The following is a 27,197-nucleotide window of genomic DNA, read 5'->3' as shown; positions in this document are numbered from 1 at the left end:
GCGAGCCAAACTAGGTATTAACATATATTGTATAAGAATTCTACAGCGCAAAATTGATGTCGCGAACATCAGCCCCTAAAAAAGATGCTAAAACTATTTCCATGTCTGGCACACATTTCCAAATTGTTGTTTTTAAACTGGTTTCTTGTCAAAACCTCACAACAACCAGGATTTTTAGAGAATTAAAAATATATATTTTTAATGAACACAAAGGTATTTGTTTTAATACAGCTGGCGATTTCATGAATTCCTCCACTGATCCAGTACCTTCACTGAAAACAATGGTATACACATGACAAGTAGGCCTACAGTAATCGGCAAAATCTTTACTGAATCTTGACGCATTGCCATTCTGTGGGAGCAATTCTGAATATTTCAGTTTGTTGTGCGAAACATTTGTAATTTTACTTTTAAAGTAGGCAATATTTAAATAACGTCGGGCATCAAGTATTACTTTCACAGGCATATATAGGAACCTCGTTTTTAAGGTAAATGTTGGTAACATCCAGTCTGAATTATGGATATTTTAGGTACTGTAGATTGAATAAATTAAATAAAATACAAAAGCTGGAGTGATGTATTGTACAACATTGAATGAATAATGTAGATAAAAAATGTATGTTTTATAGTAAAAATAAATAAATAATAATACACGGCCCACATCATTTGCTATGCCAAATATTTATCATTTTTGTATGTTTTTGTTTACAGAATAATCAATTGAGGTGAAATGTGCTTCTGGCATAAACTTCTATAATAAGTATTTGAAATTGTTAGCACTTTGCCAAAGATATCTTTCAGTACAAACCCTACATCCTCAAACTCTTGCCCCTCTCTTTGGCTCTTCAAAACCCTGTTGTAGTCGTAATGCACCCATGTGCTCAACACATGGTTCACAGTCACTTCCCAACGCCGAGATCTCCCTATAGAACACTCTTGAAAAGAATATCCCAGGTGCAAACACAAAATATTATCTGCATTGTGGCATTAAGCTCCCACTCATACCCTTAATACCAAAAAATATAAATCCATAATTCTTCTGTGCAAGACCAGATGTGCACATTATCAATTGAAGTTTTTATTGGGCTCAGCATATCTACATCGCACACATATGCAGAGGAAGGATCACCCTGTGATAACCTTGCTGATATACAGGCAGTAGGACAGTGAGTTTCAGAGAAAAAAAGAACTGGGCAGTAAATAACTGGTGGTTTAGAGGGACTGTAATATGGTAGCTGGGTTTATGAACTAGTGAGAGCAAGGTTACCTAACCCTGTTCCTGGAGATACACCGTCCTCTAAGTTTTCATTTCAACCCTAATTTGGCACGCCTGATTCTACTAATTAGCAGCTTAATGAGATCTCTCACTCAGTGGTTCCCAAACCGCCCCTTGATTATCCCCAGCCAGATCCAGGTATTTGATGTGTTCCATCTCAAGCACCATCTAATGCAAATAATCAAGTGCTGAAATACCAGAACTGGGCTGAGGGTATCCAAGGAGAGGTTTGGAAACCACTGCTCTAGGTGTCGAATGAGGTGTGCTCTGTTAGGGTAGAAGTGAAAACCAACAGGATGGCAGATCTCCAGGAACAGGGTTGGGTAGCCCTGAATAAGAGACTCTAGAACAGCTTACCAACAAATGGGGAAGTCTCTGATTATGGCAAAATGAATTACTTGAATTGGAATAAAGGAGATGAAAGCTCCTAGGTTATGACAAAGTAAAACTGTATTGTGTACGTGCATATATTTATATGTTTTTGTTATTTAGTTACGTTGATAAGACCCCCAAAGTCATTCAAAATGTTACAGCATGGTGTGTACCATTCTGGAGCTGGCTCATTATTTCTTTGTGCTGGTGATGTTGGAGTCATCTTCTTCTGAGAAATGGGGCACAGATTTTTTAGCCACCACATTATCCAATCTCTGGCCCATCAAATAAGGATTGGTGCTCTGGAACAAATGATAAGAGATGGTGTTACTAGAATAGGCGTTTGTTGGGGGGTGGCTACAGTACTTCTTTACCATATGTGTCATTGAGTGATTGGTCACTCTCAAAGATGTCAAAGAATGTGACAGCTTTCCATCGAAATGAAGTCATAAAGAGATGAGTACCCTCTTCTTTCTTTTTGCTCCACCATTCATTTTCTCATACAGCAGCTCCTTGTTCTAGAAGAAAATAGTAAGGAAAATCAGTCACAGTACCAATGTCTTTTCTCATAAAAGTTTATACTTCACCCCTGCCTGCTCTGAAGCTCTCTTGTGGGAAAAAAATGAAATGTCAAATTTCTTTTTTTTTGCACATTAATGCCATTGTTGTTGGCTGTTTATCACTCAAAAGGAATGAATTGATTCACTGACATCTACATTACAATGAGAATGGCATAAAAATGATACTTTGTGGGTGTAAACTTAAGTCACTTAAGAGCATACAGACAGAATGACAAATCTGAGATATCCATAAACAGTTATTCGATGTAGTCAGACACCACTGAGTAAACAATCAGCAAAATATAGTAGCTGACACATTTCACAGGCAGCCCTTAAAGGTGGGCGGAAGACTAGCTAGTCTTGGGAGCATACTTGCTGTGGAAAAACTGTGGCTAGTTCATATAAACGAAATGACGTGAGGTCCAGGGAAGACAAGGGTTACAGTTACACGTAGGTGTACATTTAAGATTATTAATCACACTCCTAATAAAAATGTGTCAGCCCCATTGTGATGAGAGAACACTGGCTGCTCAGTGTATCAAACTAATGTAAAAAAATTAAAGAAAAAGGGTGCTCTTTCAGCCAGGGGGAAATCAAACAAGACAAAAAAACGAGAAATCCCAAACTCTTGAAAAGTGTGGAAAACATGAATAGAGTGTACTTCCTTTGTATTCAAGGCACTCTTATGTGAAAGAGGAAGAGGAAAATACATTTCAAAACTCTTTATTTTAATGGCATGTTCCACAGGAATATTTAAACAAACATGAACGAAAACAGGTGAACATGTTTTGACCACATTTTTTTGTCTTCCTCAGGGCCTGTGTATCCAAGAGGAAAGTCATCATACATTTAGATTTAAAGACCAATGTGTCAGACCTAGTTGAAAAAGGGTAACTCACACAATTCTGGACAATGCAGCAATGACAGTGAGCAGGTTTGTCCAACTAGTCCCAACTCCCTACAGATTACACCGACCGTGGGTTGTAACATCTAGTTACAACCCACTTTTCCTCACTTACCCACTTAGCCAGCATCGGGTAGTTGTGCTCTGGGTCAAACAGGCGCTGGTGCTGCTGGAACTCCTTGCTAAACTTGGCTGTGTTTGGGGAGCTCTCCAGGCATCCGTCCACTGCTGTGGCACCAAGAAAATAGTGAACTGAGCAGATCACCAAACACTACCACTGACACATAAAATCAATCACCAAAACACTACTGCATTCATGTCTATAGCACATACCAAACACCTACCTATACACAACCACATTCAGTTAACCTTGTCAAAAAGGGTGATGAAAACCAGCAATCCTGTTTTATACCAATCACTCACACCAAAGGATATACAGTATAGTATGTTTTTTAACAAATACATAATATAACCACATGCTAAGCTAACAAGTTAAAAAATTTGCTGATGAAAATCTGTTGATGGTGTATGCACGAAAGGGGAATTTCTTAAAAACAGTGAACAATCCTTCAAAAAAACATCCTATAAGTGTTAAGACCATGGAACATAGGCTATAAAACACTCGCTGCAGTTCACAGTAAGTGTTGGGCCAGTTTGGACCAGGCTCTATATGGATTCATCTAGAGAGATCGCCCTGGAGACTTGGCACAGATCACCGCTCTTGCTCTCAAACATACCCTGCCAGACTGCCCAGACTTGGACCTCTCCCAACCACCATTTTCTCAAACCAGATCGGCCTAGTATTGATGTGCATGAAAGATTAATATCGGACCTCATGCTTGAATCTGCTGTGTGTAGCCAAGCGATGACCACCACCCACAAAATGCCAGAAGTGGGAGAAACTCCGGTTACATTACACAGGCAAGACGGCACATTCTGACTGCAAGGTTCCCGTATTGGCCATGTTACGTCCCATGTTGCATGAAAGAGATCCATCCGTATGAATAGTTCTGAACTGACCTTAAAGCTACAGCTTTGCGCTCGCCTGTGCACAGTTGCTCTCACAGCAAGCATGGATAGGTTTGAGACCTGGTTACAGAGAGCAGCCTTAGAGCCCCTCTGTAAGGCATCATGGCTGTTTGCATTCTGAAGGGCTTGTATGTGACAGGACCAAAAGAAAGACAGAGTTGAATGCCTAGGGGACAGCTGGCTCTTTGCGTGAGGGCTCTTTGTGAGGAAGATAAACACATCCTCGGTTCCTCAAGTGCCCTGTTCTGCACAGATTCTCTTACAAGCCTCAAATCTGCAAGGTGTCAGCAACCGAGCAATGCTTTCACAACTGGGGCTGATGGACTCTGACATTGACTAAAACACATTAAGCAGTTTTGTATGGTTCAAACCACATGAAAGGTTCCATATACACAGAAGTCTTGCAGAGATATTTCATCATTACAGTGCTTATAGCATCAAGCATTCTTACACCTCATAATTCTTGATGGGTATTACACTGATTCTCAAACTGTATACATAGAACAAACTAAAGTAGGTAATTAGTCTATGAGAACCCTTAAAGAGACTTTGGTATGTAATTGCGGCAGGATTAAGAGTTAGTCCTTGGTGTATATGTGCTTCACAAATGTGGTTTATTGGACAGCACTATCCTATGTGAAGAGAAAAACGACTTTCTAAGGGGTGCGGGCTTATTACCCTTTAATGACCTCTAAACTGGCAGATGGAGAGTTGCTATTGCCACAGGTATTTGCAGAAGTACAGACGGACTGTATCACCCTTAAATGAAGATGATGATGATGATGTTGATGATGATCATTAGAATTATTATTATTATTAGTAATAGTAGTAGTAGTAGTAGTTAGCAGCAGCAGTAGTTCTTTTAGAAGATACCCCTGTCCAGGCTGACATACCATGCATGTTACAGTTGGATAAATGACCCTGGATCATTGGATAAATCCTGGTTAAAATGAAAGAAAGGTATATCTGTTTAATTTTGAAAAATTGTAACCGGAGGTTAAATCTTTAAAATAATCTAGGTTAAATTCTTATGTACCATCATGAAATAGAGGGCATAAAATGAAGTGTTAACAGTATAAAAATGGAGAAAGCGGCAGAATACATCATGTATTTTAAAGAGGTGTTTTCAAGAGAAAGTAGGCAGGTATCTCAATCCACCAGGGAGTGCAGAAAGCCTGAAATATTGAAATGGAAGTACAAAGAGATGGAAATATGGAGTGTGGAAATAAATACAGTGAAAAGACTAAATCAAGTGAACATTTTATTCACGTAGAAACAGTATGCTATGTGCATCACGTGACTGCTGCTAAACATGTTATAGCCCACCTGTTTTGCCCAGAGGACAGGGGTTTGGAGGGTCTGGATAGGCCTGGTCCTCCTTTGGGATGTTGTTACCTGTCAACTCAGCTACAACGTTTCCATAGGGGCCAAGGTGCTGGAGTCCCTCATGAGCACCACCTGGTGGCAAAAGGGGGTTTCCTAAGTTATTAGTGGCTGCTTTTATGCACCACATTTCCCAGAAAGGGACAGTTAAAGCAAAGCATAAATCAAATAAAAAAACATACACGGCTTAGACTACTTTTCTAATACGGTTATGTTTTTTGTTTGGTTAACTTATAACAAATAGAGCTTTGTTTGGGCTAACCACATTTTGAAGCATATCTAATTTGGGAAATTAAAAGTTCAGGTATCAGGTTTCTAGCAGAATATGTTTCTTGGCCATTGATGTTCCCAATATTAATACTGGCCACAAGTTTACACTAGTAATCAAGTCATAGTGTTTTGATGTCCGGTTTGCTTCCCCTACAGCACCCTCTTCTGGAAGAAGAGAATTAGCATAGTTTGTGAGTGACCTTAGTTATCATGTGCATGGCTCCCTCATACAATATTCTAGAGAAGCCACAAATTTAGAAGCTCAGCACTTTATTGTTTGTAAGTGATATGGATATTGGGAGAATAAAATACTTTGATTTCAGGTGTCGAAATGGTCAACTTGGTTACACATGATAATAATCACCAAGGGCCCTTTTGCAGGATTCCAAACAAGATAATGGATAAGGCTGGCTGCTGCTTGCTGATTGCTCTGGGGGGCCTCTGGCCGAGTCACATTTTCAGACTATAGATCTGTGTGGCGTTGCGGTGACCATTCTACATTGGGGACCGTCTGTACTGCAGGCAACCACAGCAGAGCCAATCCACTGTGGGTGACCTCATCCTTCAGAGAGACACTTGTCTGGAGTGTTATCCACCAGCCCCAGCCACTGAAACACATGTGTAAAGGCAGTGTTTGAGCCTCTGCCAGTTGAAGCAATGTTTGGTGGGAAATAAAAGAAGAGGGAAAGGTGTCCCTACAATCTGGACAAATTATAATTTGTCACTATGAAAAAGGTGAAACCTTCATAACAGTGCACCTGGACAATGAAGGAGAAACCAGTTAGTTTCTCAGTTTAAAAGTCACCACAGAAAGGACTCACTGATTTATGAATCCTAATTTCTTGTTTGCTAATTATTGTTTGTTTTGTTACTACATATTATTTTCCATTTTCTTAATATTAAAACTGGGCTATATATATCTTTATTATCTTATTGTTATATTTTCTGTGTTTCCTATCCGTGAGTAGGCTACTTTGTAATCATGCTTACAGAAATAATAATTGACCCCATGCGGTTCCACATCCAAACCAACGTTACCAGATATTCATACCTCCCCGGTACAAATCTTTAAAAAAATATCGTCGAAATTGGAACTATGAGACATTCATTTACCTTGAATGCTTTGAGGTCCCACGACGTTGGTCGCCTGCTGTGCAGTGTACTCCACTCTGGGTCGCGCGATTCCCAGCTGCTCCATGATACCGTGCAGTACGCGCTGTATGTCAGCTTCCGATATCTTGTCCACAGCGCGGATGCTGAGGCCAGATGTCAGGGCCGAACACATCAAAGCGCAAAGCACAGCTCTGCACAACCGCCCTGTCGTGGTCGGCATGGCTGCGGTCGCCTGAAGTGACATCAATCACGTTCAGTGACTTTAAAAAGGTATAGGCTAACGTAGCCTATTGACTGGCCTAGTGAATTGGGGAAAACCGCTGGAGATGTATGCCGCGCGCTTTCCACCTTAATTTCTTATCAAATATATTTCGCATGCAAGTAGCCCATTTGCCGTTATACATTATTTGGGTAGCATTGAGTTGTTTCCGATTATTTCAAATAAACTACATATCAATATCGGAAGGAAATTTTCAGAAAGAACCTTGGATTATTTACTGCAATCACATCTTTAAAATGAACTATGTGCAGCCATACACGATAAGAACCAACCTGATTAACCTTGGGATTTATATGCCTAGACTAATGTGCACTGCGTAACGTCGTCTTGTCTGTAAGAATATTTGCCTACCGAGTTAGTGTCATAGGCCCGCCCGACACATTGTTATTCAAAAGAGCACTAGGCTATGTCAAGCAAGAGCTATACATTTTTAAATTACTACCTTCATTTTTATGATCTTGAGAAACCATGCGTGTACGAACGAAACATTTTATTTACAAAATGCGTCAAATTATATTTGCTTACCATGATATATCCGGACGGAGATAGAAGGAAAGGGGACGGTTTTATTTTCCTCCTGGATGCAGCCGTCACGATTAATAATTTATGCGGTTGCTAAGGCAGCCAACCCCGCTGCAGTCTCAAGCTGCTATTGGCCCTAGCAAAATTCAGAAGACCCTTCCAGATCCAGATTTTTTGTTAATACAGACCAATGCTGCAACCAAAACCCGTTTTTGTATTGCTTCGGTAGATGTAAGTCAGTTTTGATGTAGCCACGCAAAACTCCTTGATAATGCAGACTATGCTTACCATAGGTAGGCTAAATCCGAATTTCTTCAGTAAAATATCCATGTATAAACAGATTGTACATAGCCCACGTGTATACTCAAAAAAATGTAAACTGCGTAACTCGCTCGAAATAAGAACATCTACTAAAGCTTAAAATGTCATGTAAATGTGTAGTACCTTCGCTCACACATTATTTATGTAATCGTTGCATTGAAAGTGCAATATGGGCCTATGTTTGTTTAAATATTCGATTTAGTTTCTAATCCAGTTTAACAGCTGCAAAACATCAAGGTAATATAAATTACCCACATATGACCGTTTCAAGTCGTTAGATGGCAAAGATGGTATCTAATTACAGAATGCTAAAAATAAACTGAAAAGCAGTACATGTATGCAATAAAATCATGAATGAATCACTTTCGTGTTTAGAAATGTACTGATCACCTGTAAATCTGTATAGTGACATAGCCCCTTATTTAACTTTATAAAGATAGCGTTTATAACGATTAGTCAGACTTAGATCGTGCAGCACTAGGATATTACAAGTCCTGCTTTTCATGAAAATGTTTTGCTAATGCAGTAATTGTCCTGGCATGCAAATGATATATCACTATGTAAAATACGGTAATTTATAGCTATACAACTATATGCTAATCTGTCAGATAAATAACATTGACAGTTAAAAAGTAGGCCTAGTGTCAGTGTAACTGCCCCGCAAATATTTTCTCTTTTACTATATTTTCAAAAATCTTACTTCTGAGTTGCGAAGCAGCTTATTACCATTTTCTACATCCGTCGATGTTTGCTGTGCACCTACAATTCGTGATGACGACAGTTTGACATAGGCCTAGTTCAAGCACCGAGTTAAATTACACAAAAGAAAACTTCATACGCTATATGTACACCAACTAAATGGAGGTGTTTCTTTAGAGTGTAAGGCACTTCAGTTACACAAAAAACGAAAAATGTAATTACCAACGTTTGTGCATAGTTTATTACAGGTTGGATTTGTACTTAAAGGAGTAGTTTACAATGGGTATTCACTATCGTAAATTGTGATAGAAAATATCATAATTTGTTGATAGATTTCAGCATTAGTGTATGTTTTTGACTACCCTAGACAGTTTGAGTGCAACAAAGGATAAATTGGATACTTAACATTTAGAGAAGTTTGACAACCTGCCAGATACCAGGGCGTTCAGGGGTTTGTGGTCTAAAGCAAGAAAATGCACGCCAAGTAACCCCAAACCAGCCTATAGTGATGTTATGCTTCCACAGGCTTAACATATGAGCAGATTCTCATCAGTTCTCAAACTCTGCACAAGCTCTACACATCCCAAGATCCATGAAGAAATGCTGATGTTGAAAGCCACACCATATTTTCACGCAGTGCAGGTTGCATGGTCATGTCAAATAAAAATAAGTATAAACATAGCTTTTTGCAGAAAAGTCTGGCAAAAGGTCAGAAGGCATAACATCAGTGCTTTGGAGTCACCTCCTGAAAGCCCTGATACCATAAGCTTATACTGTAGGTTGTCAGAAACGCCTTGAAGTATGTAAAGTATCCGTCATTGTACACAAAAGCGGCCTGGACCAATCAAAAACGCACACTAAACCCAGTGAACTCTTTAACTTAATCTGTACATTATTTCAAGGCAAAAATACTTTCTTTTTTTTTACATTTTCCATTTTGTTTTGAAATGGACAGACTGTATCACAAATTTTAAAAAATCAAATAAAAGTAATACTGCTAATTAAACCTCATTCTTAAATATGTCCAAAGCTAAAATGTTTCTATAAATACAAGGCATATTTTACCAACCAACATCTAACCGAAATGCACAAAATAGAATTTAAAGGAAAAAGCCGAACTTCAACCAACACCAGTTTTCCCCACACATTACTTCTGAAAATAACCCACAAGAAATTAGGTATAAATAATTACTAGAGACTCGAAATCCAACCATCCATGCTCACTCAACCACAAACTGCACAATGAGCACTATAGGCTAAAATAATTCTCTCAGTCAACCCCTCATGCACCAATACTACCGAACAATGTATAAATGCAAACCCGCTTTAAAACATTTTGGCTGCAACATAAAATAAGGTTGACACATCAGTAGTTAAACAGACATTATGCAATCAGTCACATTACACAGAACAGCATTTGGAAACTGAGTAAACAAATTATAAGGTACTCAGGAAAGTCTAATAAAAAAATGGAATGGTCTGAAGCAATTTAGTCCATCTCAGCTGGACCATACCATTGCACGTAGCATGAGGTCAAGCGTGAGATTCATAGATCGATGGGCTTGGTGGCTGAACGTAGCCTGCCTTCAGGTAGGGGGTTCTTTGGCGAGCCCTTATAGCGGCACTTTTCTTTCTCAGCGATTTCACGGACAGCAGACATCCCTGGGTTTTGCGCTGTTGTTGTACTGCTCTTATTTGGCAGGGGCAGGTCACCTTTGGCCTTCTGCTGCATCTTGTTGGTCACATCACCAAGTGCGGTATGCAGGCTTTGTCGTCTGATGCTAGTGCACTTCTTGGGTGGGACAGGAGGGGGCACCCGTGAGCTGTACCGCTTGTTAGAAGGGGCACAGGAAACGTAAACCTGGCTTTCAGCCTGGTGCAGCGTTAGCTCTGCACACTTAGACAGGCCGCTATCACAACTAACCGACTTCACAATGGGGGACCCCACAGCGGCTGTGCAACTGTCGGGCCGCGAGGGTCTCGGGTCCCCCAGGAGGGAGTTGATCCTTCTGACGGACTGGCGCACAGGGGTACGCTGGAACTTGAGCGGGGACCGGCAGCCTCTCGCCTTTGGGGAGTTCAAGGTGAGCTTGTTGAACCGTTGGACGTGATCAGCCACTCTCAGTCTGAGCATCTCTGCGGTGTCTGAGGAGTTTTCTGGATTTCGCGCGAGCGCTCTGGGGTCAGGCTCTTTCATGGACTGGGGCTCTGTGGCTGCTGGGACTTCACTAGCAGTAGGCAGTGGAGTGTCCGGCTCCTGAACAGGCACTGCGTTTCTGTAAGGCGTTGACTGTGCTTCCGATGAGGGACCAAGTTTGAAGTGCAGAGGGCTGATATCAAGGGCTTCAATGAGCCTGCTGCTATTTACATGCTCAGTCTCTCCATCTTTAACACCGTCATCATTGCCACCAGTAGACTGGAACAGCCTGCTGCCCTCTTTCTCCAGTGGACAATACAATGGATCCGTCTCAAAAAGGGCACTGTCTATGTGCAAAGGAGACAAAGGCACTATTTCTATTTGACCAAAGGTGATGTCCTGGTCATCCACTACAGTCTTCTTTAGGTTTGGCGTGTACACATTCGGTTTGCCCTCCAACACAGTGTCCCTTCTTGCAGACGACTCTGGGTGTACGGAACCGCAGGTCGTGTCGTTTGGCTTCGGTTGCCCCGCCGCTCCAGAAGGGGCGCCGTGGTCCTGAACGAGAGAGCGCAGATCACTGCCGGACTCTGTGAAGGCCCTCTTGATCTTGAGGAGGGTGGGGCCGGTCACGCGGTCGCTCTCGGTGAAGGAGCCGTCGCCCTCCAGGCTCTCGGCACTGGTGACGCAGCAGAGGCGTTTGGGGATGCCACCGATGACCGGGGGCTTGCCTGGCACCAGGACGGGCTCCGAGAAGTAGTTGTTCTTGAGGCACGCACCCATGGGCGTGTCTGTGTAGGAGTCTGTGCTGAATTTCTGGGGCCCAACCGGGCTGGCTCCATTCCAGGACGTCCTGTGTCCGGTGGTATCGCACTGGGGGGTGAGCAAGTTGTCCTCAGACTTGCTCATAAACTTGGAACCTGCAAAGCAAAATTGAGAGATGTTGCTTTTTTCCATAGAGATAGTGCTAAATCTAGAAAAAAAAAGTCCAAACACAAGATAGAGGAAGTACTTACTTTTTGAGGTGTTCTTGATTCGCAAAACTGCAGGACTAAATGCGGTCTCTGTGGTGAACCGAAAACTGGTGGCGCTTTCTTGAGTGGCAAGTCGCCAGCCAATGGTCTCTGATCCTTTTGGCGCCGGAAGTGAATGTGAAATGACACTCTGCAGGAATAGAGGTATCTATCTTTTATTCTCCTGATCGAGTAACCGTGCGTAAAAATTTCTAACTGCGTAAGGTTATGAGACAGGAGACTTCAGCTACTGTACATAATAGGAATCACGTATGACTAATAACATATTCAGAGAACCCCAAGTAGTTGGTCATTATTATTTTATTTTGTTGTAAATATACAGTCCAATATAATGCATTAGAAAAACATTTTACAAAAATGTTACAGTTCACTAAAAACCCACACCGAGTTACAGATGTACATTGCATTGAAGTGCAAACAGTATTATCTATATTAACAGTTCCTCTTTTTAAATATTAAAAATGCATATTTAACCCTTCAGTTAGGATTAACAATGAACATTATGTAGTGTATATTCAAAAACAATGCACTGACGTAAAATTTACAAGAGATGCAAGAGTTTTATACAAGCATCATTGTACAAAAGTGCAAAGATTGAGTCAATTATGTGGAAACAACACATTGATATACCAATAATTTAGTTTTTATTATTAAGAAATGAGTGATACCATTTTAATTTTAAACCGATTAAGGCATTGGGACACACTGTTATTATACATTGTGTGCCCAAAATGATAGTTTAAAATCCAAAACCAAAAGCGCTATATAACTTAATTGGTTAATGTAAATGTGCAAGCCAATTAAAATGCTTTAAAAACAAAAAGGTTAGAAAGATAAATCACATTCAATAAAATAATGTTCATGCAAAACCGTACCCCCATGCACAGACATAACTGCAGATTATTTAAAAATCAGCTGCTCACAATGAACTCATTTGAGGTCACATGGCTTGATTCGAGGACCCGTTCCAACCAACGGCAACACAGACCCGAGTGCTGAATCAAACACTCATTCAGCGGAAGTGGGACTTACAGGCTCTCTGCTGCTCTTTCCCAGACTGAAGCGCAGCCGCAGGGACTTGCGGACTGCCTCTTTCTTGGTGACCTTGGGGGAGAAGCAGCCAGCCTTTCCAGATTCAACTCTGAAAATCAAGGCGCAACATTTAAGCATGCAAATCAAATGGCTGCGGGATGAATGGTATCCATTCAAAAGACTCAGTTACCACACGGACCTGCCATGCTCAATGCTTATCCATGATTTCCTACAGAAAAAGGCCTCACCTCATCTCATCTCCCTTCGCTTCTTTGCCTCCAATTGGATCCAAATGTACAATTGCATAAAATAACTTGAGGTAGCGTCAGGTGGTGTTCAAGGCCAAATCCGACTATCTAATGTTTTATAAGGTTATCCAGCTCACCACCTACCTGTTGACATGCTTATTGCTGATTCGTCTGCTCTTTCTCCTGGAAGAGCTGGCAGAGTGCCTACTGGCCACGCCCACTGAAGACAATGCATTCTGGGAGGAGTCCAGGGACACAGACGGGCTGGATTCAAGGTGTACTGGGAGGAGAGGAAAGAGATGTAACATGAACAACGCTGACCTTCAAGGGTCATGAAAGCCCTGCTAGAGATGCTGCTGCTCTTATTAAGACTTAGGGTAAGTATACCTGAGCCAGGGGTGGAGCCGCTACCAAACAAAACGTTTGGAAGCAATTCCAGACCGAGGTTCTTCTTGATGGATCTCCGTTTCTTGTTTGAGAACCCCATGCTATAGGCAGATTCTGGACCGAGCTTCCGTTTAGTGTTTGGAGTCATAATCACAGGAGTAGCTGATGAAAAGCCTTGACAAAGAATGAAATACAATGAAACTTTATTCCATTAAACAACAAATTTTGAACAAGGGCAGCAGAATTAAATAGGTTTGAGACTGGAAATGAAGTCGATTAAGTTGATTCATTCCATATGTAAAAGCAGGCATCATTGATTCATAGCAATAAAGATACTGGAACAAGTAGCAGGAACACAAGCAAAGAATCGGCAAATGGTGCAAATTTGAACAAGCACATTTTCTTAACGTTGCCAAAGAGGTGCATCTGCAGGACAAAGCTGATAGACGAATGCATTCACTACCATCAGCAATAAAATACTATTCAAGCCACCCTTCCTCAAAGTTAATTTATTAATTTGAATTTAAGCTTTTCACTACACAGTCCATTTATTGTCAATTATGAGCAGATTCTTTGAGGCGAAATGGGTAGTTTGAACATGCAGACATATCAATGAGGCACTGTTGGGAACAAGTTTAGAATGCAGGAAGTCTATACCTCAACACCTACCTGACATGTCAGTTTGGGGTGTATTTGTGGGAGTTCTACTACTTTTTAACTTATTGACAGCTCCATTTACCATATCTGGAATGCAAGACATAATACCATTTTATATGTGTGAGATCTGAAGCATGTCTGGAGCTCCAAGTGAAGAAAGCACCAGAGGATTAAACTTGATTTGACATTACATTTCACACTTACGAGGAATAACAGCTTAAATTTAAAACTTAATTGCATACAGGACTGTGGAAGATCACTGCAGGTTACAACTCACCTCCAAGACTGCGCCTCCTCCTCTTCTTCACCCCAGAGTCCACATCCCCATCCTCGGTGGCATCCAGGAAAGGGGAGCCCAGCCCCGGCTCGCAGCCCAGCATGGCAGGGACCTTCTCGGCGATGAACTGAGGAACCACACCTATAAGATTGGGGGCTTTCAGAAGCTACTCCACAGCAGGACTGAACACATTCACGCTTAAATAAGCAGCGTACACACTGCTCTCAGAAGAAAGTGAAGTTGAGTCCTACCAAAGGCCTGAGCATTCTCAATGAAGCAGTGCAGCACGGCAGCTTGTAGCTTCAAGCGCCTCTCGGTGCTGCTGCTCATCTTCTCCATCCCGTCGCTGGAATGGAGAAGGTTTGGGGCGAAAATCACCGAAAGGTTACTGCTGTCCATCTTGTTGTCCGCACATCTGGGATGAGGAAGAGAAGAAGAAAAAATATGAAGAGGGATCAAGGGCACTGATCTCACCAGTAGGACTGCAGACATGTAAGCAGTTACACTGCTCATATAAAAGTACTCTACCTCAGCGAAACGTTGTTGAGAAAAATGAAGAAATAGCGCAGGGCATGCAGGTTTCTGTCAGGCAGCATGCAGGACAGCAGCAGGGTGGCCGAGGTCCTCTCCTCAGCAGTGGGCAGCTGCTGTGCTTTCAGCAGAGCCTCGTGCAGCTCGGGGGGGATGACTGGGTCGGGCAGCTCACGAAAGAACTGCTTCAGGAGGCCAGCCACGTCACAGGGGAGCGCTGTAGGGATGCACTCCTCACCCTGGTCCAGCTTTGCCTGAAGGACCAAATACAACTGCTTTAACAAACTTAACTACAATTAAAATGGCGACGGTGCAAGTTGCTAGACAAAATGGCACAAATCATGCAGGGACAAGCAACCAGTGTTAGGTGAAACAAAAAAAGGATGTTTATTGTAAAAACGTGCTATGCAAGACACAAAATTCCTCAGCAGTGCTCAAAACAGATGAACAGTGAATAAACAATGCACTGAACTTGGTAAGTATTGTAGTCATCAACATGTGTTGCTTGGAGTGTTATTCATGCATTCTGCATCATGTTTAAATTCCTTTTCCAGGCCCCTTACACAACCACAATACATGGACAGTTGGACACAACCAACTATCACTTACTTTGAGGGCTTTCAGACGAACAACCGAGCCAGACTTCCTAAACAAGCCCTCTGTGTCAACATGCTCCATTAGACATGTACAAGTATCCACCAGAAAGCTGGAGATAAAAGGATATAGGACGAATGATTAGATCAGTATTGACCATGTTCAAATTAAGCAATTTAAATTGGTTGGCTTTGTTTGAGCAATTTCATATTAAAATTAATACATTATCAATACCGTAACACTAACCATAAGATTGAGGGGAACACAGTTAAATCCTTACTACAGAATGATTTTGCAATGTACGTTAAATGATAGTGAGTAAAGTACCAAGTGAACACCGACAGTCTTACCAGGGTATGCTCCCATATTCAGCCACATTGCACTGCCGCAAAGTATCCAGAGGCACTCCAAATACTTTGCTCTAGGAGGGAAAAACAGAGACCAGTCAAAGCTTACCGAGCTCCATCGCAGATTTAGTGTATCCTGCGGTAATACTGGCAACTAAAGCTGGCCGGTATGCGGTTCTTCCCTGCACTTGGAACGGTACTTCTCTCTAGGGTTTTCGACACACTTGTTCCTGGTTATGGTTATACACTTTGTTGTACGTCGCTCTGGATAAGAGCGTCTGCCAAATGCCTGTAATGTAATGTAATGTAATGTAATGACCACATCCGGTCTGTTTGAAAAGGTCGCTTATTATATACACATAAATATAGCCTACATTAACGAATGTTAAATGTCATGCACGATACACCACAGAAGATTTTTCATTATATAAGTTTTAATAACATAGTAAAATTAAGCAAATATTTCAACAGTAAGCGTTTTTCAAAAATGTCTGGATCGGCAGAAATGTTTTGTTCAGCTGTCAATTTTGCAATGGTGACTTTCCACAGCATGCAAGTTGGTCAATTAGTCTCACCTGATTACAAAGTCTCTATTGTGCTTTACAAAGACTTAAATCGTAGTGTGGGGAACAGAGAGACTTCGACACAGATGCAACACTGTTCATTTGAAAAACGACTAGGCAATCTTAAGGTCTGGTCATGCATTTCGATTACGGTTTGTTGGCCGCAGTGAAAGACGTTTTTCTGTAGACCTAGTTTTAAAAGAATTGTTTGCACTGCAGTGGCAGTATTTCCACGTATAGCTAGGAAATATTTTGTTGTATGTACAAGAGGCATCCGTTGCACAGAGCAGAATGTTACATTTAACGTAAGCCAAACTACCTTTGCTGGCACTGTCGCGTGCTTGTTTTGCAGACTTGAATTGTGGGCTGTCTAAAACGGCTATGTAGCCGACTAGCCATCTCGTCTACTTAGGAACAACTGAGGAAACGGCATTTTACCAGTCAACCTTATCTATTAAACATACACGTTCCAACCCTTCCCAGTTTGACCATGTTACCTTCTACCTGATGCAACTAATATATTCAGATCGACTGCTGAGGCCTCTTAGCCTAGGGCATAACGTCGGTCTGCATATGAAAAACAACCATGCTGGTAACACTAACTCTGCCTTTAGCGATGATCTACGGGCGCTAGAATATAGCCTAGTTGAAGAAAAACAGCTTAATGTTACTAAAATACTACTTTACAAACATAGCGATAGTGTTTGCAGTTTAGCTCAGTTAAACTAACACATCGACGACGAACATATAACTACTCGGTAACGTTAATGTTAGTTGTTAACCAAGTTACCCGCTCAGTAGCCATCTAGGTAGCTTACTTAATCAAGTATTTAGCCCACGATGGTTTGCTTGCAAGCTCAATGCATATCACACACTGGCTGTGCAAAACTTCAAGTTAGCCAGCCACGTACATATCTAAATCGGCCCATTTAACTACGAATTATCTTTAAAAAGCCAACCAGCAAGAAACCTAACTTAGCTAGACTAGACAACATTAGCCATTTTAATTAGCTAGTTATCACACTTACCGAGTGGCCTGCTGTCAACTTGTTGCTTGCTTTGCTTTTGTTCCAGTTTTTCATCTTTATTCCGTACGTTGTGCGGATGTGTTGTACGACGGCCAAGCGCATCACATTTCTATCCGAAATCTTCATTTTCTTTCTTGTTAAGTATTTAAGCGTGCCAACTTTTCCAAAACAATTCAGTAACGTTCCGAAAACAACCACTGAGCGACCCCCTTCCTTTCTCAAACCTTCAGTGTAGTTTTATTAGATTCGATAAACTTTGCTTGACCAGTCAACATCCTAGCTTTCTAGCTAATGTTAACTAGCTATCCACCCCGTCTGGCACATACAAGGACCTTCTTTCACGTTCCAAGTCTAATTTCAATTCTTCACTTCATTTGTCTACGACTTTCGGCTACGTTACGCTGACTTGAACAACTACTTATCGGTCTAGATGTAAGAAATAGCTACATTCTTCTCTAAATTCCTGAATTATCAATTAACTACACTTACATAAACACTACCCGTTTCATTAACATCTGACCCTGCGTTGTTCCGCAAACCATTCAAACGGCAGGCGCTTTCTGCATCCGTACGCTGATTGGCTACAATATGTTCAAATATCAGGACCCAAGTTTCAGAGTTAACACAGTTAGTAGGTGGCCGTGGAAATGCCCGCTAAAAACTTGTAGTGTTGAACAGTGCACGGGTCATATCTTTATACGGTCTGAGGTTCCCAAACTCCGTGCTGGGGCCCGATGTGTATGCTGGGTTTCTTTTACAACCACAATTTCAATCCCAGAATTTTAACAAGCTTTTATTTTTTGTTAATTAGGGGCTTTTCATGTTTAGAGGGATTATTTACCATCTAAAGTCACATTATGTCAGAAATAGCTTTGCATGCCATAAAGAAAAAAAAAAATCCATGTGCATATTGTGCTATATTGCAAACAATTGCATACAAAATTGTTATTTTTTTGATCAAATGAAACACAAAGGTTAATCAATAGGGTCCTAATTAGGTTGATGAACATATGATCAATTTCTTAACCTTATGGCCTTAAACATATTCGCACATTGCAGGTTTGGCTTGTTACTACTTTGGCTTTGAATTCTTCCAGATGGTTAGGTTTAGTGGCCACATGTCCACACTTTCATCAGTTCCGAGCCTATCAATTCACCTCAGTCTTTAATTTGATCAGTTAAAAATAATTAACCTATTTTTGTATGGTTGTTTGCAATATAGCACAATATGAACATGGAAGTTTTATTCTTCATGGCATGAAAAGCGCCTAATTAAGAAGCATTAACAGCTTGTTAAAATAGTGTAGTTATTTTTTATGAGTTGTGAGTTTATTTTCTTCCTAGATTATGTTAATCTTGTAACATGAAATTATCCTTGTCAGATGAGGGAAATAATTCATACAGGGAGGTAAAATAACACCAAACACCAGCCAGAGTGCTGAGCAGAATTAATTCAAGTGTGATTTTCAATACCTCTTGGCCATGATGTGTAATATTTAATTATGAGTCACCAACTTTTTATTGCATCACAGCTCATGTGCTTTTAGCTGCATAAATGTGATCTTGCCTTTGTCACTGGGTAATTCCAATGACTGAGTTCACAAAGATGTAAAGAGGTACCCAATTTAAAGTATTGTATACCCGCATGCAACTGCTAAATGACTGTAATGTAACATAATTGTGTATCATCTTTGTCTATGAAGTATTTGTCTATAAAATGACTATATTCAGTTTAATTTTATGGATCCTGGTGATGGTGATTTTATTTTCATTTGAATAAAGAAAAAGCACAAAAATACTGTTACAAGCATCTATTTTTATAACAACAGTACATGTATATACAGTAAATGGCACAGTACAAATCCATACAGAGTGAATGGAAAAGGGTTGATTGCTTAGAAGCACTTTCTGTGGACAATGGAGGGGCCTGCCTCATCATATTCCTGCTTGCTGATCCACATCTGCTGGAAGGTGGACAGGGAAGCCAAGATGGAGCCACCGATCCAGACAGAGTACTTACGCTCAGGGGGTGCAATGATCTAGTGGGCAAACAGAGGACAGGACATTCATTAATTAAAAATGCCATCATTATGAAAACTAATCTTTTCTGAAGTTTGAATTGATACAAGTGCTGAATGATTAATTTGACATGACAGGACCATGATGTGTGCCTTTATTTCAATTTATCTGCCCTGAAGCAATATAGTTGCTTCCATTACTGGTAAATTAAAAAGTGGTTTCCCTCACCTTGATCTTCATGGTGCTTGGGGCAAGGGCTGTGATTTCCTTCTGCATGCGGTCAGCAATACCAGGGTACATGGTGGTACCGCCAGACAGGACATTGTTGGCATACAGGTCCTTACGGATATCAATGTCACACTTCATGATGCTGTTGTAAGCAGTCTCATGAATACCAGCAGACTCCATACCTGTCAGGCAAATATAAAAGTCACTTAAATAGATAGAAACATCAGATTATGTGTTCATTTCAGTCACAATATAGTGATATATAATCACACAAAACAACACATTGAATCCTGTTGAAAACATCAAGTTTTTTAAAAATGTTTTTGTAAGGACATTTTTTTTTTTTTGTAGCGTACTTGTTTTCAGTGATGCTACAGATACAATAGTGGATTACAATGAAAAGGGTGAGGGAGTGGGACTCACCAATGAAGGAAGGCTGGAAGAGAGTCTCGGGGCAACGGAAACGCTCATTTCCGATGGTGATGACCTGGCCGTCAGGCAGCTCGTAGCTCTTCTCCAGGGAGGAGGAAGAAGCAGCGGTGGCCATCTCATTCTCAAAGTCCAGAGCCACATAGCACAGCTTCTCCTTGATGTCACGCACGATCTCACGCTCAGCTAGAGTGAACAAGTTTCAGAGAAGACATGATCAATTTCAGTGGAAAAACACAGTGATTTGAGATCTCTAGCAATCAGTGGCTCCACTGTATGCACATACACCATTAAAACATCAATATGCACATTAACGCACATATTTCTGGCTATAAATAATTAATTAACCCTACAAAATGTAGTCTCTTACACACTTTCTTACTAAGTGAGCAAAGGGCTACCCCATGGCATCAAATAATGTAATTTTAACTCATGATTGTGAAGTCACAAATAGGGAGATCCACCAAAGTAGCCATAGACTTTGAATGGTGGCTGCTATATACCTCAATTTAAGTTAAGAGTAACAATCTCCATAAAGTACATAAAATCCTCTCTCTTCAGAAGCTGCTACATTGTCATGTTCAAAATAGCTCAAATATTTTTTGCTATTTGATTCCTCAATTATCTGTGTTGTTCTTACCGGTTGTGACAAAAGAGTAGCCTCTCTCAGTCAGGATCTTCATCAGGTAGTCGGTCAGATCACGACCAGCCAGATCCAGACGCATGATGGCGTGGGGCAGAGCATAACCCTCATAGATGGGGACATTGTGGGTCACACCATCACCAGAGTCCAGCACAATACCTACAGACAGACAAGACTATCAGTCAGTCTGCATGCCATGTCATGTCTTTGGTTTCGTATGTCAATAACCCTGGGCATTTGTTACATCATAAACACACACTACTGGTGACATTAATGATTGTAGGTGGGGCACATACTATGCCAAAAGAAGAGTATTGCTAATCCTTTACAATGCAAGAGCAATTTGTCAAGCTGTCTGGCAATGACAGAGATCTCTTTCAGCACTATACCATTTTGTGCTTGACCTTGTTTGTCCACATGGATGCCAATTTTTAAATTAATCTCCAAGCCTTAAAATGATAAATTCTCTTGGCAAAACTCAGTTTCCTGGAGGGACTTGTACATTCTTTCAATCTTTTAAAAAGTCATTAAACACGACTGCATTGTAATAGCATGTATTGGAAAACCCAAGCAATTGTGTTTCACAATTCCCAAGCAAAAGTTCTTCCAAGAATCTGGGTAATATCAACTGTTCTCGTGGACTGCTTTCAGAAAGAAAGATAAAACTCTGATGTACTAACCAGTGGTACGGCCAGACGCATACAGGGACAGCACAGCCTGGATGGCCACATACATGGCGGGGACGTTGAAGGTCTCAAACATGATCTGCAAGAGGTGATGGCATTGTCTTTAAAGGTCTGCTGTGTCGATAGAGTGGCACATTCTTTAAATTCAAAGTAGGAGCTTATGCAAGGCTGGAGTGTTAATTTACCTGGGTCATCTTCTCTCTGTTGGCCTTGGGGTTCAGGGGGGCCTCTGTGAGCAGAGTGGGGTGCTCCTCAGGGGCCACACGCAACTCATTGTAGAAGGTGTGATGCCAGATCTGAGAAGTGCCAAAGAAGAGGACTCAACACAAAGTAGACATAATCGAATGTCCACTGTTGGCACATGCATTGCAATGACCAAAGTGGAAATAAAAGTTCCATAAAAACGTTGTATAAGTCTTTCTGAATAAGAGTGCCTACTAAATGCCTGTAATGTAAATAAGTGTGACTTTTTGTGCTATCTTTGAAGATCTTAAGATACATCTATTTTGTACCATGTTTTTAAATAATTGTCAAATAAGCAAAACAAAACTAAATGCAGTTTTGGGTGATTGGGAATATCCTTGCAATATTTATTCTGCAATTTTGCAATGATTATGAAACATTGTTTGAGAACTTACAATTCATAATGTACTTAGTTACGATAACCTACTATTTTATACAGGTTCTGCGGTACAACAGCAAACTACATGCACTACAGAGAGCTAGAGGGAGTCTAAATGTACATCTGATTAAATTATTTACTTTCAATGTCTCAATGCTAACACTAAAAGTCAGTGATGACCATTGGTGGCCTAAACATATTGCCATGCAGTGGGAGTATGTGCATACTAAATCCCCTACCTTCTCCATATCGTCCCAGTTGGTGATGATGCCGTGCTCGATGGGATACTTCAGTGTGAGGATACCCCTCTTGCTTTGGGCTTCATCTCCTACGTAGCTGTCTTTCTGGCCCATACCCACCATCACACCCTGGGAGAGAGAAAATAAACAGGTCAGGAGAAGCACACAACCATCTTGACCCTAATGACGGCATACTGCTCACCATTTGATAAAGAGTGTAGTTTCACAGAATTACTCTTCATTCATGAGAAAATGAAAAATTGATCGGGTGCATAGTTTTTTTATGGTTACCATAAAGAGTACCACCACATAGAAGATGCAAATCCAGTGCATTAGATAAACTATCACATATTTTATTGTATAAAGGTTGTTATTTTAACCGTGTTGTACAACTTTTTTTGCATGGTCTGAATCATACCTGGTGGCGGGGTCTCCCAACAATGGAAGGAAAGACGGCACGGGGAGCGTCATCTCCGGCAAATCCAGCCTTGACCAAGCCAGAGCCATTGTCGCACACGAGGGCGGTGGTCTCTTCGTCGTCACACATGGTTGGTGTTTTCTGGGATGGTCTTTGGAGGAGAGAAATGCAGAATTGTAAGATAAGAAATTAATTTCGTTGGAGGAACATACACATGCTAATGCAAACACTTAGCAAAAGCGAAATAAGTTGTTTTTTAAAGAACTCTTAAAACTTAAAATGTGTATCGTTTGTATTGTTTTAAAAGCTGTTACTTTAAAACTAAGGTGCACAGAGAGAAATATGTATATTTCTTCTAGAATAAATGATTGAGATGAATGGATTTAGGCTAGATGTAATTCGCATATAGGTTGTAGGTAGCTACTGCATTAACGTTATACAATGAAATGCGATCATCTATTCAGGTGCATGCAATAATGTTGTTTCCAACGAAGTTGCGGTGTGAAAGTATTTCAGTACCTTTTCTACATTGGATTTCTTTGTTATTTAGTTAGATTATACAACAGTTGTTTTTTGTAGTTTTGAATAAATTTAATTCAGATAAAGATGCAATGCATTGTAGATATAGGTAGCAAATTCTGGATCTTAACAGGTAATATTAAGATGTATCTTAATATCTATATCTTAATAGTTTAATGTGGCAAAACACTGGATCTGTCTAGGTGAAGCCAAAAAGAGACATATCCGAGCCCTGGGCAAGCTGTCTATTTTAAGCCCTAGCCCTGATAACTCCAAACTGGGCTATACCCAGTTGCTTAGAGCTCCCTATCGGTCACTGTTTCCCGGCTGAGACAGTTTGGCTCCTGACAAATGACAGCAGCAGCCTGATGCTGCTGCAGCTGTCAGCACATTGTAACACCTCTGTTCACAACATGGCTCCCAGCCCCCGGCCTCTGACAGCTTCATTCATTACACATTGCCCAGGTTTTCATCAATATGCCTATTTGATCCTAAGAAACCTCTCAACTCTTCTCTTCTCTTGAGAACTTACTGTTAAACTTTTGAATGCCTGGCAGGAGCATGGCACATGCTGTTCTACCAAAGAAAGAATATTAACCTTATTTTGTATGCTTACAGCTGCAATCATATTTTCTTGCTCATATTTTCTGATAGTATTTAAATAGGCATCATCCATCACAGACCAAACAGAAATGCAGATGCCATCGTTGGCTGATTCCAAATATATTATCAGTTGAGTATGCAGTTCAGTCAATTTCTTTTTTAATCTGTCCTCCCACCTTTGATTTGGTCAGTGGAGGAGAAGACAGTGATAGCCAACGAAGTTCTTAACATTTATTGCAACTAGCATCCTCTCAGCATTAAATCTAAAGTCATGCAAGGGCTGAGAGTGGATACCCAGTCCCAGCAAGTGTGGAGTAGTCCAAAGAGAAAAGGAGCAGCAAACACTCACCAAGTTGTATCGCAAGACTGATGCTTCCACTGGGACAAAAGGCGAGGGAGAGAGGGGCTTCTTAAATAAGCCTGCAACTGGGGACTAGGGGGCGGGTCCAGGGGTTCACACAAGCCAAAATTAGAACTGCTAAAAAAACTTTCAAATGTATCCGATCTGCTCTGAAGAGACACCACTAAAATGGAGAGATGGATCCTAGGACAACCCAGGCCTGCTTGTTATGAAAAATAAAATTAGTCATAAATTGAAAGTATTATTTAGTTTAACTCTGTATGTTTGCTTTAACTTGTGATTTGGGACATTATGTTTGCAATTATTTAATTTCCATAAAATGTTTTCTGTTCTAATATTATTTTACTAACACATTGGCATTTAAATGCATACGTTCATATTTTCCCTATGCATATTTTTTTGTCATATAGAATGCTCCGTTTTTCGTTTCATATATTTATTTTTATTTGTACAAAGGCCACTGTTCATGTTTACAATGAATATGGTCCTGCCATATTTATTGGCCTGACAAGCCCTGACAAAGTTGGACATAACTTTATTTAATCATAAAATTGGTTTTCATGGAACATTAAATTAATTTCAGTGAATGTCATGTTGTATCACATAGACATTAAATTAAACGAAGAGGGCTTTCATTTAATTTCAGAAAAGGTTCGACCCTATTGTAATTGTTCAAAGACTCTGGATTCATTGTAGTATGTTTGTTTTCCTTGTTCTAGCAATTTTCTTTAATCGGAAATTCATTCAGTAGTCACATAAATAACATCAGTATTGTTACATTTTATATCTCATTTGGCAAGACAATGCTACATTGCTGATTTAAAGCACATTTACAAACACACATATGTGTAAGCTATGGCTCATGTCATACTTTGTTTATTATGTCTAAGAACTGGATCAACAGCACTTTTTGGTAATATGCTCAGGCACACTTAGAGCTCCTTTCCAACATATAAATGTAAATAATAAGCTATGAAATAATGACAGAGGATCCATGCATGGACGTATAAACGACAGTGAGTGACGTCATCCTATCGGTCCAGCCAGTCGCACTAGAATGACCATCCTGGATGCCGGGCTGTAAATGTGGATTTGCAGGTCTGCTTAAGGAAATGTTTGAAAGGGGCTCCCATCCAATCTGTAGAATACTGTATATGTCAGTAGGCCAACGTCCTGGTATGTGGGATGGGGGCCTTAAACATGCCGGACAGCTGAGAGTTACACCGATGTGGCCCTCCTCCGTGCTGGCTGTTAAGGCGGCCCCATGGCAGCTGCAGCCAGGCTCTGATTGGTTCAGCTCTCTCCTTTTAGGGTCATGGCGTGTAACAGGTGTCATTCAGTGTGCAACCAGTGTGGCTTCAGGGTGTTGAAGTTGCAGCTGAAGGTCCTTATTTGTCGCCACCCTCCCCCCGCTTTACATCTCTTATTTTACTCGATGAGGAAATACAGTTTTCCTTTTCCAATACAAAGCCTTCATACCTTTTTGACGCAATTCCCTGGCAACTAATTAAAACGAATTAACCATCTTTAGGGAAAAAATGAGTAGCCTTATTTTTTTTTGCAACACACTGACCTAAGTTTGACTAACAATACTATTATGTGATGTGTCCTTTCTCAGCACCTTATGTGTGTTCAGTTTTATCATTCAAATGCCTTAATTGTAATTTTATACAGCATGCTCAATTTGTAACATTTTTAGTAACATTGAAAGGCAGGAAACATTACTGTGCTGTTGTGACAGCAATAAATTGATAATCACAATGTACTAAGTTAAATACTTTGCCATTTAAGTAAGTAGCCATTGAGACAGTAGAAATTATTTTTTGAACCTGTGTTCCATCATCTTATGTCACAGCTGAATTATGTGACAACATTTTTCACCTCTAAGCAGTCCCACCGGATGATGTTAAGTGCCTATTTTTAAATGTTTTTCGCAGTATCAACATAGATAGGTGGCACATGCAATCCTCCAGAGTTCCTTGCACTGTATGCATCTGATGGATGTTAAACTGGAATGACACTAATGTAGTCACACGTGGCTGAAACGAATGACGCACACTGGTAGGTGCAAACACGTCAGACTAGGTTTGTTATGCAATTAACTTGAACACATATAAGCTGACAAGTTTTGTCTAACAATGTAGCATTCCGCAGTGAAACATATAAAAATATGATATAAAGATATAAAATATGCTGGATTATCTTCAGAAATATTAAATGTTGTTCGTTTAAAAATGGTAAGCACATAATGGCAGTATAGGCATTAAATGATACACAAATAACACTTCAAGACTATTTATTTTCAGATTTATAAATAATATAATTGTGTTGATGTAGCAAAACTCTTAGATTGAACTGGCAATGCTGAAGGGTCAGTTTTAGCAGTAAGGAGAAAGACTGGAGATTATTGTATGACTGAGTGACTTGGCTGAAATGTCTGCCGTCAGGGGACTTCTGTCCTTATACGGTCGCACGAGGGGCAGCAGGGACAGATCTGTGTCTCTGACAGCCACCCTTCCAGTCTTCCTCCCCATGTCTCATTGTTGCAGCTGTTGCCTGCTAATGCCTTCTCACATTCAGCACCCCTTGTTTGTTTGCCATCCCAAACCTGCCCCTGCTTCAGACAGATCAAAGCAGCACGCCAGTTAGTCTATAAATAACACTGTGCAGAACAATAAAGGATTTCTTTAGGTCCAAAAAAGAGTGAATTCAAACACTTTTGTACCAGTTTACAGAAAAATGCGTAGCTAAAATTTCACTCATGAATTATTTCCATAAATTAAAAATATCACAGACAAAAAAAATGTATTCAGCCAAATTTGGTGTTGAATAGACATGGTTTCACTTGTAAGAGAAAAATGGCACA

The 27,197-nt window shown here is 40.5% G+C and overlaps 3 protein-coding genes across 4 annotated transcripts; all 3 read right to left on the bottom strand.

The window, feature by feature from the left end:
* Window positions 1-1,062: 1,062 nt before the first annotated feature.
* On the bottom strand, window positions 1,063-7,912 carry LOC135250361 (neuroendocrine protein 7B2-like). Of its 2 annotated transcripts, none has more exons than XM_064326581.1 (6): window positions 7,713-7,912; window positions 6,908-7,139; window positions 5,468-5,599; window positions 3,228-3,337; window positions 2,113-2,166; window positions 1,063-1,950 (listed from the first exon to the last, which is right to left on the bottom strand). In XM_064326581.1, the coding sequence occupies exons 1-6, from the start codon at window positions 7,713-7,715 to the stop codon at window positions 1,840-1,842; spliced, it is 642 nt and encodes a 213-aa protein (XP_064182651.1). In that variant the 5' UTR covers window positions 7,716-7,912; the 3' UTR covers window positions 1,063-1,839. The 2 variants fall into 2 exon arrangements, with proteins under 2 accessions (XP_064182651.1, XP_064182642.1); XM_064326572.1 differs by having other exon boundaries at window positions 3,228-3,340; window positions 7,713-7,893.
* A 1,032-nt stretch (window positions 7,913-8,944) lies between these two features.
* On the bottom strand, window positions 8,945-18,205 carry arhgap11a (Rho GTPase activating protein 11A). The gene is made up of 11 exons (XM_064326548.1): window positions 17,565-18,205; window positions 15,977-16,047; window positions 15,642-15,738; window positions 15,030-15,286; window positions 14,753-14,916; window positions 14,502-14,642; window positions 13,568-13,741; window positions 13,325-13,460; window positions 12,933-13,041; window positions 11,883-12,030; window positions 8,945-11,786 (listed from the first exon to the last, which is right to left on the bottom strand). Exons 1-11 carry the CDS (start codon window positions 17,688-17,690, stop codon window positions 10,276-10,278), a joined length of 2,934 nt encoding a protein of 977 aa, XP_064182618.1. The 5' UTR covers window positions 17,691-18,205; the 3' UTR covers window positions 8,945-10,275.
* Window positions 18,206-19,360: 1,155 nt separating this feature from the next.
* Window positions 19,361-24,411, bottom strand: LOC135250353 (actin, alpha cardiac muscle-like). Its single transcript, XM_064326562.1, has 9 exons — window positions 24,320-24,411; window positions 22,849-22,999; window positions 22,431-22,559; window positions 21,755-21,865; window positions 21,564-21,648; window positions 20,881-21,042; window positions 20,235-20,426; window positions 19,812-19,993; window positions 19,361-19,603 (listed from the first exon to the last, which is right to left on the bottom strand). The coding sequence occupies exons 2-9, from the start codon at window positions 22,975-22,977 to the stop codon at window positions 19,460-19,462; spliced, it is 1,134 nt and encodes a 377-aa protein (XP_064182632.1). The 5' UTR covers window positions 22,978-22,999; window positions 24,320-24,411; the 3' UTR covers window positions 19,361-19,459.
* Window positions 24,412-27,197: the final 2,786 nt, after the last annotated feature.

Source organism: Anguilla rostrata, chromosome 1, assembly GCF_018555375.3.
Source record: "Anguilla rostrata isolate EN2019 chromosome 1, ASM1855537v3, whole genome shotgun sequence".
Taxonomy (NCBI): Eukaryota; Metazoa; Chordata; class Actinopteri; order Anguilliformes; family Anguillidae; genus Anguilla; species Anguilla rostrata.
The sequence above is the reverse complement of the archived record's forward strand: the minus strand, read 5'-3'. Positions and strand labels throughout refer to the sequence as shown.